Below are 20,088 nucleotides of genomic sequence, written 5' to 3'. Positions count from 1 at the left end.
TCTCTGCTACCAGGGAGGCCCCAGTGTTGTTCTGTATACTTATAAAGGATTTGAGAATATTGGGCCCTGCCTGGGGACATCACCTATTCCCTGTTCTACTACTATCCTTCTCCCTACCCTTCCTTCCACTTCTATATTAATATACTAGAGTTCCTAACAGAAATCACAATGAGTAACTGGAATAGCTATTTATCTCTATCTGAATAGGTCCAAAGGCAGAGAATAGTCTATCAAACAAAAATGGAAATCTTGAGATGCTGTGACCAAAAGGAAATATGATGGACTGGCTGAAAAAAAGCCCAATGGACTAGAAATAAGTCCACTAGAAATAAGTAAGGCTAAGTTTCAAGTGACAAGGATACTGACAATTTGTAATTTGTTGTTTTTTAGTGGCTCAGTCATGTCCAACTCTTTGCGACCCCATGGACTGTAGCCCACCAGGCTCCTCTGTCCATGGGACCTCCCAGGCAAGAATACTGGAGTGGGTTGTCGTTCCCTTCTCCAGGGATCTTCCCGACCCAGGGTTCAAACCCAGGTCTCTTGCATTGCAGATGGATTCTTAACCATCTGAGCCACAAGTGAAGCCACCAATTTTCTTCTGTAATCATTGGCTAATCTATAGTTTGATTCTGGATGACCAATCTGCAAGTTGACCTTGATTTATTACTTCTGATATATTTCCTCAAATTGGAAGTAATCTGAAATATGGTAATTCCACTTTCCAAAAATAAACTTGAATAGTTTGGTGTTTAATGAAAGCTAGCGTAAATCCATTTGTAAACCAGAGTTCTTTTATGGTCATCCCTTCATTTATTTTGTTATGTATGTAAAGATTGTCTTGAAATTTTTTTTTGTTTGAAGCAGACACATATACCTTTAAACAATGGTTTATATGTAACTAGTGTCCTAAACTCAGAAACATATCACATTTTCTGTTTAAAGGACAAATACACAATATTTAAATTCAGCTTGGAGCCATTGACAAGCAATAGCACAGTAGTAAAGTTTTGTTTTTCCTATGAAGAAGACTAACACTGCTTATTTGATTATCTAAATTAATTAATAAGAACATGAATCATTGCCAAATTGAAACCAACACATTGAGGAGTTTATGTTATTTCTTGGATAATTTCAGATGGTCCTGGAAAAAGAATACATTTGTCCCAAATACTATATTTTAGAGTATAATCCTAGAAAATAGTTGTGAGATCATAAATGAGAGAAATTTCTTAGGACTTTATTTAAGACCGTCACGTGGTATCATATGTTTATTCTCTCAAACCCTTTAAACTGTATTTAGACTGTATTTGGGACCCAAGAATTTATGTTATTAAGTAGTCTTTGTATTTGGTTTCATTCTGTGATTGTTTCAGATATATACATCTTAAACACTGTAAATTCCTCCAGTAAAATTGTGACGTGGCACATTTTGTCTCTTTACCTCTCCACTCCACCCCCTTTTTTTTTCTCCCTCCACACTTTTAGAGTCTCTTCTCAGACACCTTTACATTGCTCCCCATTCTAGACACTTGCTACCTTCATTATGAATGAGGAACAATCTCTCCTGGAACTCCTCAGACTCTAGCACTTTCCTTCCTCCATCAACACTTAACTGTTTATTACCATTCCTGCAGTTATCTAATCTGATCCTCTAACTCACGCTAAAGTGTTAATGACAAATGAAGAATAATAAATCAGTTTTTTCAGCTAACATTTGAATAATAAGAGAGTTTCATTTGTTTAATAAAATTGAGGCCATAATACCGATTTTTAAACTTTGTTTTTTTTTAATTTATTTAATTGGAGGCTAATTCAGTTCAGTTCAGTTCAGTCGCTCAGTCGTGTCCGACTCTCCGCGACCCCATGAATCACAGCACGCCAGGCCTCCCTGTCCATCACCAACTCCCGGAGTTCACTCAAACTCATGTCCACAGAGTCGGTGATGCCATCCAGCCATCTCATTCTCTGTTGTCCCCTTCTCCTCCCGCCCCCAACCTTTCCTAGCATCAGAGTCTTTTCCAGTGAGTCAACTTGTCGCATGAGGTGGCCAAAGTATTGCAGTTTCAGCTTTAGCATCAGTCCTTCCAATGAACATCCAGGATTGATCTCCTTTAGAATGGACTGGTTGGATCTCCTTGCGGTACAAGGGACTCTCAAGAGTCTTCTCCAACACCACAGTTCAAAAGCTAATTACTTTACGTTATTGTATTGGTTTTGAAGTGAATTGTAGGGTGGAGTGGAAAGGGGATTTTTTGAGTAGTTGACTTTCTTTTGCCAATATTCGTATCATATGAGCTGCATCTATAAATAATGAAATTTAAGTTAAATGAGCTTGGTGTCAAGACAGACAGTTGCCTAAGGTGAAAATATAGGTGATTTGACTCCAGATGTTAATAGGCTTGAGTTTAGAGTCGGGAAATTGCTACAAAACATTGTTACTACATATCTTCTATTACTCAAATATGAGAGGGCCTGTGAATGTATGCACAAGATTTAAGCAGAAATTTCTTTTCTTACGGTAGGAATGAAAGCTAGGGGAATTTTCTTCTTGCACTGTGATGCTTGAGAATTAAAAATTCTTAGTTTGCAAGCCCTATTTAAGGGAGCATTGTACTGTAATGCAGTTAGCAGCTCCTATATGATAGTATTGAAAATACTGATGGTAGAAAACTCAGACCAAAAAACCCCACATTTATAATTCAAGGTTTCTTTGTGATTTTCCTGTATAATATTCACTAAGACCAGTGGGAAATGTGAGATTATTTAACGTTCAATCTAGAATTAAAAACCAAACTCCTTTCTTAGCATTCTGTATGTGTGTTTTCAACAAATGATGTTTTAAATTAATTTTTCATAAAGCATATATCGTAACTGAAAAAAGGCACATCCTAGAAATAGAATTTGCTGGTCCTGGTTCAACTTCTTATTTGATAGGCAATCTGCTTATGACAACATGACCATCAGCTAAAATCAAGATCATGTAACAACTTCTATGTAGTCAATGAACCACAAGATGGCACCACTAAACAAATAGTTTATCTCAAGATGACGTCTAGGTTCTCTAGATAGATGCTCAAGAATAGTGTTATCCCTCTTCAAAACCAACATCGATCACTTCTGATTGATAGAATGAATAGAATATGAGAGGGGGAAATAGGGAAAAAAGAAACCTAGCAGACATCACTTAAACCAAATGATCTAGGTTAATATCACCAATGATCAGTTATGGTCATACCATGTACTTGTGACATGATGTGATGAGAAGGCCACTTCACTCCCACGGTGTTCTTTCCTCAAACCCGTGACCTCAGTCTAGTCGTGAGAAAACATCAGACAAATCCAACGTGAGGGACGTTCTACAGAATACTTGACCAGTACTTCTGAAAAGTGTCAAACTCATGAAAAACAGAAAGACTGAGGACTATCACAGATTACAAGAGCCTAAGGAGACATAACAACTAAATAGAAGGCAGGATCCCAATTTGGGTCTGACAAAAAGGACGTTAGTGGGGAGACTGAGGAAATCCTAATAAAGATTATAATGTTGTTAGGAATATTAGACCAATATTAATTTCTTAGTTTTGACAGTTGTGCCATGGTCATTAAGATGTTAACATTTAAGAGAAACAGTGTAAAGGATATAGAGAAACACTCTGTACTATCTTTAAAACTTTTCTCTAAGTTTGAAATTACTATTTAAAGTAAAAAATATTTTAAAAGTCAAGATACAGAAAGTAGTCTCTGATATACTAAGTTAACAGGCAGAAATTTTCCATTTATTGCCTGGATATTCTAGACTTCTACGAAAACTTGCATAATGGTTAAGCATGTTAATCCTGTGCTTGGTTCCACAGTCTGGGGTTTAATTCCTCTATAGACATAGTGAGCATGTTTTTTTAAGACTCCACATTAGAATACCTTGTCTCATCAGAAAAAAATTATAGTTTTCAGTTAAGAGAATAAAACCCAGATAATAAAGATGGAGCCAAGTTGATTTTCTCTATTCTATGGCAGTTGGTGGCACCTTTTAAAGACATTGTCTCACTAATATATGTCATGAATATGATGGCTGTGTATTCCATATGTTTAAAAATTTTGTGGTTTACTCGCTGTAGATCTTGCCACATGCCAGGATTCCCTGTCTTTCACTTTGCTAACATGCCAAGTATTTGTGTTGCACAGGATAGTAGTTTTGCTCACAAAAACCTCTTAAAATCAAGGGGTAAACATTTTAACTCCTCTAAAGGCTGTGTGAGAACTAGTTTCCAGCATGTTATACTTGTGCATACAGATGTGAGTTAACTTTGACAAGAAAGTGTTTATGTGAATAATTAGAAAAAACAGTACTTTCTATGTCATGATAAGGGCTACATAGATAAAAGTTTTAATATATATTTTCTCCCAGATCTATAAATTAATGTGGGAGTTTTCAACATATTTAAATTTCCACGTGCAAGAGATTAAAATTGGACCCTTATTTTACCCCACTTCAAAAGTTAACACAAAATGGGTTAAAGACTTAACCTGAAGTTGTAAAGCTCCTGAGAAGAGAACATAGTGGGAAAAACTTCTCGACATCGGCCTTCAAAAGGATTTTTTGGATATGACACCACAAGCACAAGCAACAAAATCAAAAATAATTAAATGGGACTACACCAAGCAAAAAACTTTCTCCATAGCAAAAGAAACCATCAGCACAATGAAAAGGCAACCTACAGAATGGGAGAAAATATTTGCAAATCATCTATCTGATAAGGCATTAATATCTAAAATATTAATTACTTTTCTCTGATCAATCAGTAACCTACAACATTTTCATTTCCTTTAAAAATTCTAGTCTTTGGTAGCTGTCATGCTCCACCCAAAACTGCTCACCTGATCCTAGATATTTCCTTATACTTTGATCCTTAATTTCTGAACACTATCCCAAGTCCATCCCCATTCCCTTGCTTAGTTTCCATCAGGCTAGCCTTATGTACTAGTTTTCGAGGTCTGTTATAACAAATTAACCACAAACTTGATGGCTTAAAAGAAAGGGAATTTATTTCCTCGCAATTCTAGAGGCTAGAATTCCAAAGTCAAAGTGTCTATAGGGCCATTCTCCTTCTGGAGAGACTAGGAAGGAAGATTCCTTGCCTCTTTTAGCTTTGGGTGATTGCCAACAATCCTTGTAGACACACCAGTCAAATCTCTGCCTCTGTAATCATATGGCATTCTCCCTGGGTATCTGTGTCCAAAATTTCCCCTTCTTACTAGTTATTGGTTTTAGGGCCATCCCTAATTCAGTATGACGTTATCTTAAGTTGCTTATATCTGCAAAGGCCCTGTTTCCAAAAAAAGGTCACATTCAGAGGTACCAATAGTTAGAACTTCAGCACTTTTTTTTTTGAGAACACAGTTGAACATAAACTGCCTTGACCCAACTCACAGGCCTGACTCCATAAACTGAAACCAGCAATCCATGCCACTTCTCATCAGTGCTTCAACCATTTAACCAGTATAGCTGCTTAATGCCTAGTTCAATTCAAAGTGCTGGTGTTTCTAGAGTTACTTTATTTCTTTGAAAGCCTACTGATCTATTTGTGACACATGGCTTCATTTACAAACCTTCATTTATAAACAGTGGCTTGTTCAATAGGACTGAAGTAACCTTGAATGTACAGGATTAAATCCTGTCAATCATATAATGGAAAAAACAGTTTTGACACTCATGTAGCATTGATGGTAATGGTAGAGTGGGCTTCTTTTCTTTCAAGCTTCTTTGATCAGTTGACTTTATTTTGATGTGAAAACTTGTAGGAGTCATCTAAAGTATATGAAAACTTCTACTTTGTTTTCATATACTTCAAAGCACATATTTTTATGAGAAGTGTGACAACAGACAAGCAATATATTTAAGGATCACTGTCCTGAATTCAAGGAATCTTGATCTCTTGTATAGCTACTCACTTGGCATGTTACCCAAGATATTAAAAATACTGTCCAGAAACACAACCCACCCCCTCATCTGATCATTCTATATGTTTAAAAATGTGGCTGTATTTCACATGAGATCTGTGACTACTGACAGTTCTTTGTTTTACCCCCATATTATTTTACTACATTTGCAGTAACAAATCCACAAATTAGGTGGCTTTAAACATCAGAAAGTTATTCTCTCATAGTTCTCAAGGCTATGAGTCTGCAGAGCCATTCTCCCTGTAAAGGCTCTAGGGAAGAATACTTCCTTCCCTCTTCCAGCAATCCTTGGAATCCTTTGGCTTATAGCTGCATCACTCCACTTTCTTCCTGCCTTCATATGGCTGTCTTCTGTTTCTGTGTGTGTCCAAATATCCCTCACCTTTCTCTTATAAACATACCAGTCATTGACCATAGTGATCTAATTCAACCTCATTTAACTTGATTACATCTGCAAAGACCCTGTTTTTGAGAAAAGTCATATTCTGAAGTTATGGGTGAACCTCAATTCTGGGGAAATATTGTCTAACCCAGTCCAGCCAAAGAATGCAGTCTCCTAGAGAAAAAAAATCTGTTGCAAGTTCTAGCTTTACTCATATCACTATCAGACTGATTTTTCTCTATGACTTCAGCTTGAAATATTTTAAAAGGCATTAGTTACAAAATAAGAAGTCTTATTCCCAACCTCTGCTCATTTTTGAAAATTATAAATCTGTAACTTGTACTTGAATTTTGTATAAATACAAGTTCTTAGAACTCAGAGGGTTTTCAATAAGAAAGAATCTTTCAGAACTTCTGTTCATAAATATCTATGGTTCATATGATTGAGACACACTAAATGGTTTACAGGCCATTGAATTAATTATGTGTCACTCTTATCTGTGATAATTATGGAAAAAACTTTTTTTAGTATATGAAGACGAGTTCTATAGATATATCTGTCTGCATAGTACCACATAATCAGATGGAAAATGTTCAATAAAACATTTCCTTTTTCCCTATCTCCAGTCTGAAATTGTTACTTTTCATTGGGATGCTTTGGTTTATATAATACATTATAGTTCATCTCTCTATAATACTTTATATTTCATAATAGACTACAGTGTTTAACCTTATTTAATTTTAATATTTTTTACTTGCTTCTTGATTGCTGGATTATATAGCCAGCATTCAATGTTTATTACTATCGTATGTTTCAGGGACTCCATGAAAAGACTGGTGCATTTACAGCTGTGAAAGTGATGAATGCTCGTAAGGTAGGATTACATCCTGTCTGTATTCTTTTGCTTAGTGGACTGTGGTCTTGGGATAAACAGCCCAGAAAATATTGTATTTGTTTTTTGTATCATTGTTCTATATAATTATCTTAATTTGCATTTATTATATTTATAATTTAATATTATTTCTATTACTAGTATATTATTTTTATTATTGATTTATTATTTACACATAAAAATTGTAATCACAGTGAAAGTCCTATATATTCTTGTATTTTATAAAAATGAAAAAATCCATATTCCTGTCTATTTCTAGTTGATTATCTATTTCCAGGCATTGTAAACAATAAATTTCCTCTAATATTGTGTTACTCCTCTGTGTTTTATCATATTTCTTTCCCTCCCCAACAATTCCTTTTGAAAACTCAGGCCATTAGGTTTTCAGTGACAGGTAGAAGGAAAAGAACTTGTCTGAGATGCACTTTTTTTCATATATTTTTTAACAGATGCACGAGTCTAATTGGCAGTGTTCTGACTAACATTAATAAATCTGTGTCATGGGTCATAATATATTGTCATAGATTATGCTAAGCCCTGATTTCTGTGCTCTTTCTTTAGCATGAGTACCTCACTTTCTCAGGATAATATTATCACAAGCATAACAAAGGTCAAAATATTTTCACATCACTCTAATCTAAAAGAAAATTCTAAAATATCGTATTTGAAAATGTGTACAAAGTCACTGAATTGTTATCAATGCCATAAACTGTTCTTTTCCAATTTATACAGGAAGTGAATTGCTGAAGCTATTTAAAGAGTTGCATGTTTTTTGTTTCATCAGTAAATGTCTAATGAATTTTGAGGTGTTGTGGATTTGTTTTACCCTGTAAACCATGACTTCCAAATAATCAGCTTGGTACTCTTTGAGTGAGACTCTCTAAAATACGTATTCCCTTTTTTTCAACTTAATAGACTTTGACCCACATTTAATCTATGTTTTAGATACTCTGACTTGAAACAGTTAAAAATTATGTTCAGCCCATAGATAGTGTCAATTACCTTGTTTGTTAGAGGAAATACCACTTTACAATCATCAAATTGTAATATTCCATAAATGGCAGTTAAATCTGTTACTATGAATTTTTGTCAAGTTTCTGTATATATAAGAATCTGATTTTTTAAATTAAAACTATTAGTGAAAATTGAGGGAGGAATTATGTTACTCTTTCATTTAGTACTTAAGCACAAAGTACCCAAGAATAAATCATTTTCAGAGTGTACCAATGCGTTTAATAAAGTTTTGTTCTTGGCTTTGCAGACCCCTTTACCTGAAATAGGAAGGCGAGTGAGAGTGAATAAATATCAAAAGTCTGTCGGCTGGAGATACAGTGTGAGTACTGAAAGTCTTCATTAGCATCCAAGCCATCTTTCCTTTAATTTTCAACTTTAATCCCTTTGTATTGTATCATTATCTGTAGAATGCCACCACTCAACTCTTCTTGCCTAAAGGTGATATTTATGTTTTTAATGTACTGACATAGATTCATTCATCATATTTGAACACTAGCATCTTTCGGAAAGTAGGGTCTAAAAGAAATGGTACCCTGAACAGGTAAGTGTTGACTGCACATGAAGGACTAAGTAAATTCACAGCACATATAGCCTGCTAGCTGAATAATAACAAAAAAGATGATGGGAACAGAGTGAATTTTGTCTAAAATTGGCCTTATGTACTTAGTCACTCAGTCGTGTCTAACTCTTTGCAACCCCATGGACTGTAGCCCACCAGGTTCCTCTGTCCATGAGATTCTCCAGACAAGAATACTGGAGTGGGTTGCCATGCCATTCTCCAGGGGTTCTCCCAGGGGGATCAAACCCAGGTTTCCCACATTACAGGCAGATTCCTTACCGACTGAGCCACCAGGGAAGTCTAAAATTGGCCTTGGCAAGGTTCTTTTCATACCTTTAACATGATATTCTGGACTGACTAGCTTTTCCCCCATCAAGATTCTTAGAGACATTGCCATCATGTATGAGCACAATGAAGACTACTCTTTTCGTGTGTGAGAGAACAGTCATAGACAGAAAACCAACAGGCTGCCCAGCCTGAGTGTTCAGACATCTGGCACAGTACTTGAATACATGAAAGAGTAGGAAGGTGATTTCTACCTGAAGCTTTTTCACTGCCTTACAAAGCAGTCTCTATTACTCTGATAATTTGTTGGCTGTAGAATAAACTCTAGCAAAGGAAATTCTTTTTCAGTAGATCTTGATAATCTAGATGTTAGTGATCTATCAAAATATTCTGGGGGCCTAAATATAGAATTTTGTTCTAACAATATAACTGATATTTTTTTTCTTGATTTTCTCCCCTGCAGTTAGCTATCTAGTATTCAAATATTTTCAACCTTTTGTATCTTAATAAATATGCTTCCAGACTCATTTAAAAATAAGCTTTTCCATTAATAGTCACATCCAGAAGAACTTTCTAGTTATATTAAGAAGGTATCGGTAAACAGTTTCATGATTAGTTTAAAAGTACTGGGCTCCTGTTTTGTTTACAGTGTTTCTTGGGAGACAAAGCATATCTAAATGTAAGAGGTAATGCTTATGTTAATCAAGAAGCTGTGAAAGGTAAGATATGAAAATTACAATCGTTTCACTAATTCTGGTTTTATCAAATATTTGTGTTAATTCATTTGAAGATCATCTCCAAACTCTCTCTGAAGTCTTTCTATAGGGAAAAACACTTAGATTTTAGAATTGGGTGAAATTGCAATGCAAGATTTGGCATCCTTGAGCTGCCTCTTCTTGACAAAAAGCAGGATATTCAGGCCACTCTGGGATCAACTGGCCTTGAGCCAGGAAATGCTATAGGATCATATTACTGGGATATGTGTGAGAGTTTTAAATTACCCACTTGGCCTGATGGATATAATGTACTTATGTGTTTCTCACAAGCTCAACTTCCTGTTAATTGAGAATGGCAAACATACTAATGCTTTCCAAACATATCTGATCTTGGTTTATTGGTTTTGGGGGAGTTTACATTTATGTGGGAGACCCACTCTTAGAAGTTTTTCTAGTTGGGAGCTTTGAGTTCTCTGATTATATATTTTAGTAAGAAAAATAATTGATCAGCCAATTAGCATCTCTAAATCATCCTGAATCCTTTGGGGTAAGAAGTTTGTGACTTGCACACACATCTCATTAATCAGGGGTTTACGAAACTAGAAGTACTGTGGAAGTCAAGAAACATGAGTTCCAATGCCAAGTCTACTGCTAAATAGCTAAGAAGTACTTGGAAAAATGGTCTTACCTCTCTAGTCTTCAGGTTTCTCATAGGTAAAATGGCACCAGAATATTTAGCCTACCTATAACAAGAATAAAAGTATAGTTAAATACAACTACATAATTGCCAGGAGCCTCACTTTCACTTTTCACTTTCTACTTTCACACATTGGAGAAGGAAATGGCAACCCACTCCAGTGTTCTTGCCTGGAGAATCCCAGGGAAGGGGGAGCCTGGTGGGCTTCCGTCTATGGGGTCACACAGAGTCGGACACGACTGAAGTGACTTAGCAGCAGCAGCAGCAGCTGTTCTCTTCCTGCTTGAGGACATGAAGTTTCTAAATCAGAAAGAAAAGGAAGTTCTTTGATACCAAACTACCAAACAAGTTGAAGGAATCAATCTGGCCTGTGCTTCTCTTTAACCTGTTCTTGGTGTTCTTATCCTCATATTATCATCTCATTCTTATTTATTGCAGTCTTTATGAGTTCATATTTCTCTCAGCAGAACCTTGGTGCCTTGCTAGAAACTGAGAGTACCCCTCTACATTTAGAATTGCTAGTTTCTAAGGTTTATTTCTATATGATGGCAGATATTGTTATCATTTCAAAGAATAACAACATCACAAGGGAAGCAGAAAGTTTAAGGGTCCTATATGGCAAGAATGAAAGCCACAAGGATCAGCCTTTAGCTAAACAGGTTAGAGGAATGTGAAGGCAACTTATCAACCAGGCTTCCTTGGGAGGCTAGGATGAAACTGGAACCTGAACTTCTATATAATTCTCATGCTACAGGTGATTGTTTTAATTGTTCATGCTTTTATTACACAATAAATGCAAATCCTGTTGTTGGGGTTTCCAACTGGAGAAATAAGGCTCCATCCCCTCCCCCAAAGACATTCAGGTGTCTAGATTTGTTTTATAGTTGTTGAATGCTTATGAATAAATCCACTGGGAAATCCTAGGGAAATGCTATAAAATGTTCTACAGATGTATTTTCCACTACCTCAAGGTTATCAAGTCAAGTTAATTGAGGGAAATGCTGGGATAACTAAAGATAGTTAGAGGTTCACCCATTAATTACTTTCAATGCCAGTGGGCACTGCTCTAATTCATTGCCCAGAATAAGTCAAAGGTATCCTTTTTCACTGGATTTCATAACAGAAGTTTAGCTTTATCTTTAAAAGTCTTCTTTTCTTCACATACTATAAATATATCTCACTCTTTACAGTGAGAGTATTCCTGAAAAGGTTATATAAATTGAACTTTTATAGATGCTGTAGGAGAGCTTTTTTTATTTACAATGAAATGAAATTTATAGCTACTAGGAATTCACACCACTGGATTGATAGATAGCTTTTTAACATATTTACCACTGTAGTGATTAGGAAAATAATGAATTTAACCATATCTTTTAAAATTATAGGACAAATCAAACTAGAAACTTTAAAATTCAATTAGTCAAAGCAGCGTGGTACAAGCATAAGGATAGACATATAGATCAGTTCAGTTCAGTCGTTCAGTCATGCTCAACTCTTTGTGACCCCGTGAACTGCAGCACGCCAGGCCTCCCTGTCCATCACCAACTCTGGGAGCCTACCCAAACTCATGTCCGTTGAGTCGGTGATGCCATCCAAACATCTCATCCTCTGTCGTCCACTTCTCTTCCTGCTCTCAATCCCAGAATCAGGATCTTTTCAAATGAGTCAGCTCTTCGCATCAGGTAGCCAAAGTATTGGAGTTTCAGCTTCAACATCAGTCCTTCCAATGAACACCCAGGTCCGATCTCCTTTAGGATGGACTGGTTGGATCTCCTTGCAGTCCAAGGGACTCTCAAGAGTCTTCTCCAGCACCACAGTTCAAAAGCATCAATTCTTCAGCGATCAGCTTTCTTCACAGTCCAACTCTCACATCCATACGTGACCAGTGGAAAAGCCATAGCCTTGACTAGATGGACCTTTGTTGACAAAGTAATGTCTCCGCTCTTTAATATGCTGTCTAGGTTGGTCATCACTTTCCTTCCAAGGAGTAAGCATCTTTTAATTTCATGGCTGCAATCATCATCTGCTATGATTTTGGAGCCCCCCCCAAAAATTAAGTCAGTCACTGTTTCCACTGTTTCCCCATCTGTTTTCCATGAAGTGATGGGACCGGATGCCATGATCTTAGTTTTCTGAACATTGAGCTTTAAGCCAACTTTTTCACTCTCCTCTTTCACTTTCATCAAGAGGCTCTTTAGTTCTTCACTTTCTGCTGTAAGGATGGTGTCATCTGCATATCTGGGGCTATTGATATTTCTCCTGGCAATCGTGACACCAGCCTGTGCTTCTTTCAGCCCAGTGTTTCTCATGATGTACTCTGCATATAAGTTAAATAAGCAGGGTGACAATATACAGCCTTGACGTACTCCTTTTCCTATTTGGAACCAGTCTGTTGTTCCACGTCCAGTTCTAACTGTTGCTTCCTGACCTGCATACAGGCTTCTCAAAAGGCAGGTCAGGTGGTCTTGTATTCCCATCTCGTTCAGAATTTTCCATAATTTATTGTGATTCACACAGTCATAGGCTTTAGCATAGTCAATAAAGCAGAAATAGATGTTTTTCTGGAACTCTCTTGATTTTTTGATATAGATCAGTGAAATAGAAATATTTCCATGTATCTGTGGTCAACTAATTTTCAACATGAATGAAAACACCATTTGTAGGGAAAGACTAGACTTTTCAACAAATAATGCTGAGGTAACTAGATATCCACAGGTAAAAGATTGAAATTGGTCCCCTGCTTTCTATGAAAGTTAACTCAAAATGGATAAAAAAACTTAAATGTAAGAGCTAAAACTATAAAATGTTTCGAAGAAAAGATTGGAGTTCATTTGGTGACCTTGAATTTGACGAGAGATCTTTAGATATGACACCAATAGTACAAACAACAAAACAAGAAATCGATAAATTGGACTTCATCAATATTTAAAATTTTGTGCCTCAAAAGACACTATCATGAAAGTAAAATGCCCACAGAATGGGAGAAAATAATTGCAAATCATATATCTTATAAAGTACTTATATATAGAATATATAAATAAATCTTACAATTCAGTAATAAAAAGACAAGTGACCCAACTTAAAAATAGGGGCAAAGATATTTTATTAGACACACCTATGATGATCATAAAATGGCTAGTAAGCCTATGAAAAGATCCTTAACTCCATCAGTCTTCAGGCAATTGCAAATCAAAACTACAATGAGATAATCACTTCACACCCACTATGATGTTATAATAATTAAACAGAAAATAATGAGTGTGAGGTGAGGGTATAGAGAAATGAGAACCATCATTCATTTGGGAATGTAAAATTGTATAACCACTATGGAAAACAGTTTGACATTTCATCAAAATGTTAAATACAGCATTACCATTTGACCCAACAAGTTTACTCCTAGGTATATACCAAAGGGAAATGAAAATATATATCTACAATAAAGTTGAAATGAATATTCATAGCAGCATTATTTATACTAGATAAAAGATAGAATAATTCATTCAGGTGATGAATGGTAAATAAAGAATGAAATACTGATATGTATTACAAAATGGATGAACCCTGGGGGGGAAACAAAATAGTCATAAAAGTTTATATACTATATTATTTTCATTTATATAAAATGTTCAGTTCAGTTCAGTCACTCAGTCATGTCCAACTCTTTGCGACCCCATGAATCACAGCACGCCAGGCCTCCCTGTCCATCACCAACTCCCAGAGTTCACTCAAACTCATGTCCATCGAGCTGGTGATGCCATCCAGCCATCTCATTCTCTGTCATCCCTGTCTCCTCCCACCCCCAATCCCTCCCAGCATCAGAGTCTTTTCCAGTGAGTCAACTCGTCACATGAGGTGGCCAAAGTATTGGAGTTTCAGTTTTAGCATCAGTGCTTCCAATGAACACCCAGGATTGATCCCCTCTAGAATGGACTGGTTGGATCTCCTTGCAGTCCAAGGGATCTCAAGAGTTTCTTCCAGCACCACAGTTCGAAAGCATCAATTCTTCGGCGATCAGCTTTCTTCACAGTCCAACTCTCACATCCATACATGACCACGGGAAAAACCATAAACTTGACTAGACAGACCTTGGTTGGCAAAGTAATGTCTCTGCTTTTTAGTATATTATCAAGGTTGGTCATAACTTTCCTTCCAAGGAGTAAGTGTCTTTTAATTTCCTGGCTGCAATCAGCATCTGCAGTGATTTTGGAGCCCAAAAAAATAAAGTCTGACACTGCTTCCACTGTTTCCCCATCTATTTCCCATGAAGTGATGGGACCAGATGCCATGATCTTCGTTTTCTGAATGTTGAGCTTCAAGCCAACCTTTTCATTCTCCTCTTTCACTTTCATCAAGGGGCTTTTTAGTTCCTCTTCACTTTCTGCCATAAGGGTGGTGTCATCTGCATATCTGAGATTATTGATATTTCTCCCGGCAATCTTGATTCCAGCTTGTTCTTCTTCCACCCCAGCGTTCCTCATGATGTACTCTGCATATAAGTTAAATAAGCAGGGTGACAATATACAACCTTGACGCACTCTTTTCCTATTTGGAATCAGATGTTGTTCCATGTCCAGTTCTAACTGTTGCTTCCTGACCTGCATACAGGTTTCTCAAGAGGCAGGTCAGGTGGTCTGGTATTCCCATCTCTTTCAGAATTTTCCACAGTTTATTGTGATCCACACAGTCAAAGGCTTTGACATAGTCAATGAAGCAGAAATAGATGTTTTTCTGGAACTCTCTTGCTTTCTCCATGATCCAGAGGATGTTGGCAATTTGATCTCTGGTGCCTCTGCCTTTTCTAAAACCTGCTTGAACATCTGGAAGTTCACGGTTCACATATTGCTGAAGCCTGGTTGGAGAATTTTGAGCATGACTTTACTAGCGTGTGAGATGAGTGCAATTGTGTGGTAGTTTGAGCATTCTTTGGCATTGCCTTTCTTTGGGATTGGAATGAAGACTGACCTTTTCCAGTCCTAGATAAATCTATAAAGATAGAAAATATATTTGTGGTTGCTTGAAGCTGGGATGTGGTGGCAGTATTTGGGGGTGATAGCTAAAGAGTATGGGATTTCCTTTTGGGGTAATAATGTTCTAATGGTTGAATAATTTTATTAATGTACTAAAACCATTCAATTTTGCAGTTTAATTGGGTGATTCCATTTAGTGCAAACTTCATACAGTGGTCACTGCTGGTCCAGGGATCATACTTTCAGAACCATTGAATTAATAGATACTCAATTGACCTTTATTTTCTCCCAAATTCCCAGTTAACCCCACATCTCCATTCTGAGAATTCTAGTTGAGATTTTATTATACATTGTTGTGGGTATAAAGCGTTGCCATAAAAATCTCCTTCTTTGATCTACTATAGCTTAGGATACCATAGTCATTGAGTGGCATAGCTTAGGAATTTTACTATCCTTATTCTATAGGATGAAGAAGAGGATCTCAGGACTGAACTCAACCTTTTGAAGAAGTACTCTTTCCACAAGAACATTGTGTCCTTCTACGGTGCATTTTTCAAGCTGAGTCCCCCTGGCCAGAGGCATCAACTTTGGGTGTGTATTTAGTTACCTTGATCTTATTGCATAAGACTAAGTCTCACTTCAGAACATATACTTTCATAAATTGAGATGTCGTTTTTGTGCACCTACAGAAGAACTTAAGCATGCAACTAACTGCTCAAAGTAGTATGAAAAAAAAAAAATGTGTTCTAATTCCCGGAAATGGGAGTGATAAAATATGGAAAAATAAATTAAGTGACTGGCAAGGGGTTCAGGGGTAGGGTGTGAGAAGACTCAAATGAATACTGGAAATATCTAACATATTTCTTTTCAAATAGAGTTTTGCTGCTTTAACTTTTTGTAGCTAACACATTTGCTTATAAATTAAAGGTATAGCTAAGGAGATTGCCTGATGGATTTGGGCCCAATGACTGAATAATAAATATCTACTCTAAGTCACACTTGGAATGAGTATATGAGTGCAATTTAAGTATTTGCTAAGTGCAATTATCTTTAAACATAATTCCTAGAAACTTTTTCTAAATGGTTAGTTGACTTATCCTTTTCTTAGGCTTCATGCCTATAGTATCATGAATTACAAATCAATGAGCTATAAATTTTAAAGGCTAACTGAAACCCGTGCTACAGTTACCAGAATTGTTGCTGCCCTCTCCTATAGGAGACATAATCAAACCACAAGAAAATGAGCTTCAATCAAGTATATCTTTATTTAAAAAGGAATATTTAGAACATCATCTGGGGTCAGTGTATATTCTCTTGCATTTCTAGTCCAAGTTAAGAGTGGTATTTTTTAAATAATACCTGAGACTTTTCAGAATTTTTAAGAGTCAGAGAAAGATTCTGTTACATTTTCTATGTGAACTTTAGGAAGCAGGATAGTGGGCAATATAGGAAGGTTTCAACAAAGGATTGAATTGAAGCTGTGGTTCTCAAAACTTTAGTCTGCAACAGAATTTCATGGAGATCCTAATAAAAACAGATTGCTGGGCCCCACCCACAGAGTTATTAATTCAGTTAGCCTGGGGTAGGGAGTCCACAAATTTGCACTTTTTAATAAATTTACAAGTGATGTTGATGATACTTGTCTGGGTACCACATTTTGAGAACCCTGAAATTTAAAGATCTTCAGTTTAAACCTATTTTCACCCAAATGTCCAGTTAACTAAATCCTCTATTCTCTAACAATGCCAGTTCAAATTTTGTTAAATACCACTGTGCATTTTTCATGGCTACTGTTTTTTTTTTTTTTTCCTTTTGGAGGGGCATACAGCATTTGTCTTTAAATATATTTTTACAAGTTTTTTTCTCTTGACAGTATGGCAGTCTGCTTATTAGATATGTTTCTCAGTGCTCAATTAAAAAGCTATCTGTTTCCAGGCTTTCTCCTAGATGCTGAGGATACAATCATAAGCTGAATTTACATGGCTCTGGCCCACTGGAGCTTACAGTCTATTTGTGAAGACAAATATGAATCAAATAATCACACAAATAAATGTATAATTGGTCAGAAGGGAAGTAACATCTTTTGTGTGGGCAAATAACAAAGGAATCTAAGTTAGGGAAAGGAAAACTCTTCCTTGAAAAACTTTTTCTTACACTGATATCTGAAGGATAAATAGGCACTGCATGCAAAAGTTATTTGTTGAGGTAAGAGTTTTCCTGGGACCATTCACAATTTCTTTCCTATGTAAATCTGAACACATAGGAAGCAAATAACAAAATAATTACTATTTATAAAGTATAGCCAGGCATTGTGCATACAAATTCGGGAAAATGAGAATGTCTTGCATTCTTTTCGTAGTAGAACACTTCTGACTCGTAATACTGGCAAGATTTTCCAGTGTTCACCTTAGTGAATGACTTTAATTCATGTTTGTCATGGTTCAAAATGAGCCCCTTTTCTTCTATTACCACAGTGTATATGTTGTAACCATTCGATATAGTAGACATGAAAATAAACCTTTTTGTGCTTTATCTGTATTATCTGGTTTGTTAGGCTGCTTTTCTTATCTTTGGTTATTGGAATAGTGTACTCAGGTAAAAGACTCTGTGTTATATCAGTTGTGAACAAATATAAAATAAGGAAGTAATTTTCTGAAAGGAAAATCTTAGCGTTCCGAAAGGAAATAAGGTATACCTTTTAAATATTCATGATTTGGGACCTATCCTTTTACTTCATCTATGGCAATAATTAACTTACCTATAGTTTTTTTAAAAAGGCATGTCTTGTTCTACTGACAAAGTAGTATTGACATTTGACATTGGCACTAGTGCATAAACCTGTACTTGAAGAAAAGTTTGTGAAATTGATTACAATAGTCAGATTCTCCTTCACATTGGTCAGTCCTCTAGTTAGCTAATATATGAAAGCAAATTTACTTGTTGGGCACCTGATTCATTAGTGGCAAAAACAAATTTCCTGAGAAATTGCATTTGTTAATAAAGTAAAATCTTAATGAGACATTGTCAGAATATTAGCCTTAAAATAGACTTTCCTTAGCAATGGCAAGCCACTCCAGTACTATTGCCTAGAAAATCCCGTGGATGGAGGAGCCTGGTGGGCTGCAGTCCGTGGGGTCACTAAGGGTCGGACACGACTGAGCAACTTCACTTTCACTTTTCACTTTCACACATTGGAGAAGGAAATGGCAACCCACTCCAGTGTTCTTGCCTGGAGAATCCCAGGGACGGGGGAGACTGGTGGGCTGCCGTCTATGGGGTCACACAGAGTCAGACATGACTGAAGTGACTTAGCAGCAGCAGCAGTTTATTTGGAAAAAAATTGCCCTACAGTAATGGAATTGACAGTTTCCCCCTTCAGGTTATATTTTGCCAGTATCTTGGGGAAAATATTCTAAAACTTGAAAATAAAACAACAATAAAAACAAATCTAGTCAATGTTTAAGTGTAAATTGTTTTGAGATCCCCTCCATATCCTGTTTTTCCACTCGCAAACTATTCCCTCAACTGTCTTTTTTGTTCTACTCCAGTCATCACTCAGGCTTAGCCCTGTGTAAGCTTCTTTCTAAAGGCATGTGCTCATTCTGTTTTCAATAAGCTGAATGTTCTTTCTCAGCATATCCAAACACAACCTGTCCTTCAAGGCTTAGCTCAAATCCCACCTCCTGTTTTAAAAATCCCTGGTGTGGTACCTCCTTTCTCAGTTCTTTCTAATTCGGCTAGCTTCCTACCAGACAACTGAGCCAGTCTTTGCAGTATCTTAATGTCTAAACATAACATATACATGTAAGCCATATGAACTAAAATTCTCCAGATAATTTCAGAGAACTACTTTCTAAGTCTTGATACTTTCTTTGCTGGCTTCCCTTGAGATGGTGATGGAGTTATGTGCAGCAGGTTCAGTCACTGATGTAGTGAGAATGACCAGAAATCAGAGTTTGAAGGAAGATTGGATTGCTTATATCTGCCGAGAAATCCTCCAGGTGAGCATTCATATAGTCATTTGCCCCTGACGTTGAAAATACCTGGGGGTAATATATACAGTGTGTCTTATATTTGCTCATATAGGATGGTTTTAAAATTCTAAACTTCTGGATCAGGATACTGAAACAGACCAAAAGGCTTTAGAGTAAGCAGCTTTGACATAATGTCATTCCAAATCATGGCTTTTAATGGCTCTTTCAGAGTCAGACTACAGTGTTTGGTGGATCATGGGTGTAATAACTTAGAGTGTTAAGTCGTTGTGATTTTTAGAGTTTTTTTTTTTTTTTAAAGCATAGCACTATCATTGGAGATTAAGATAGGTTGAGAAATCCATGTTTTACTCAGTGGCTCCAAATCATCTACAGCTCTTTTGCAGACAGATATCCTCTCTGAATAATGTCTTAACTTTTAAAACATTCTTTATTTTGAACACCAAATTGGATGAAAATGACAGTCTTCTTGATCTACCAAACTCAAATTTTTCTTTGTGTCTTAAGTGCTTAGAGGCACCCAAGAAGGATGTCAATAGAACTGAACAGCATCACTGGTAAAATATTAGAATGCTGTCTTAACTGGATTCACTAATGGTAATAGTGTACATAGTTAAGAGTGCAAA

General features: G+C 36.4%; 1 protein-coding gene across 2 annotated transcripts in view; it reads left to right on the top strand.

The window, feature by feature from the left end:
• The window catches only part of NRK (Nik related kinase), a 133,200-nt gene that overhangs the window by 54,562 nt on the left and 58,550 nt on the right, over positions 1–20,088 (top strand). For both annotated transcript variants that reach the window (XM_055393477.2, XM_088833829.1), the window contains exons 3-6: positions 7,158–7,214; positions 8,494–8,565; positions 15,936–16,061; positions 19,361–19,471. In XM_055393477.2, coding sequence (XP_055249452.2) covers positions 7,158–7,214; positions 8,494–8,565; positions 15,936–16,061; positions 19,361–19,471 — 366 coding nt within the window. The remainder of the gene's footprint in view (positions 1–7,157; positions 7,215–8,493; positions 8,566–15,935; positions 16,062–19,360; positions 19,472–20,088) is intronic.

The sequence above is a fragment of the Moschus berezovskii genome, chromosome X (assembly GCF_049115385.1).
Source record: "Moschus berezovskii isolate FMDL1 chromosome X, NW_MosBer_1.0, whole genome shotgun sequence".
NCBI lineage: Eukaryota > Metazoa > Chordata > Mammalia > Artiodactyla > Moschidae > Moschus > Moschus berezovskii.
The sequence above is the reverse complement of the archived record's forward strand: the minus strand, read 5'-3'. Positions and strand labels throughout refer to the sequence as shown.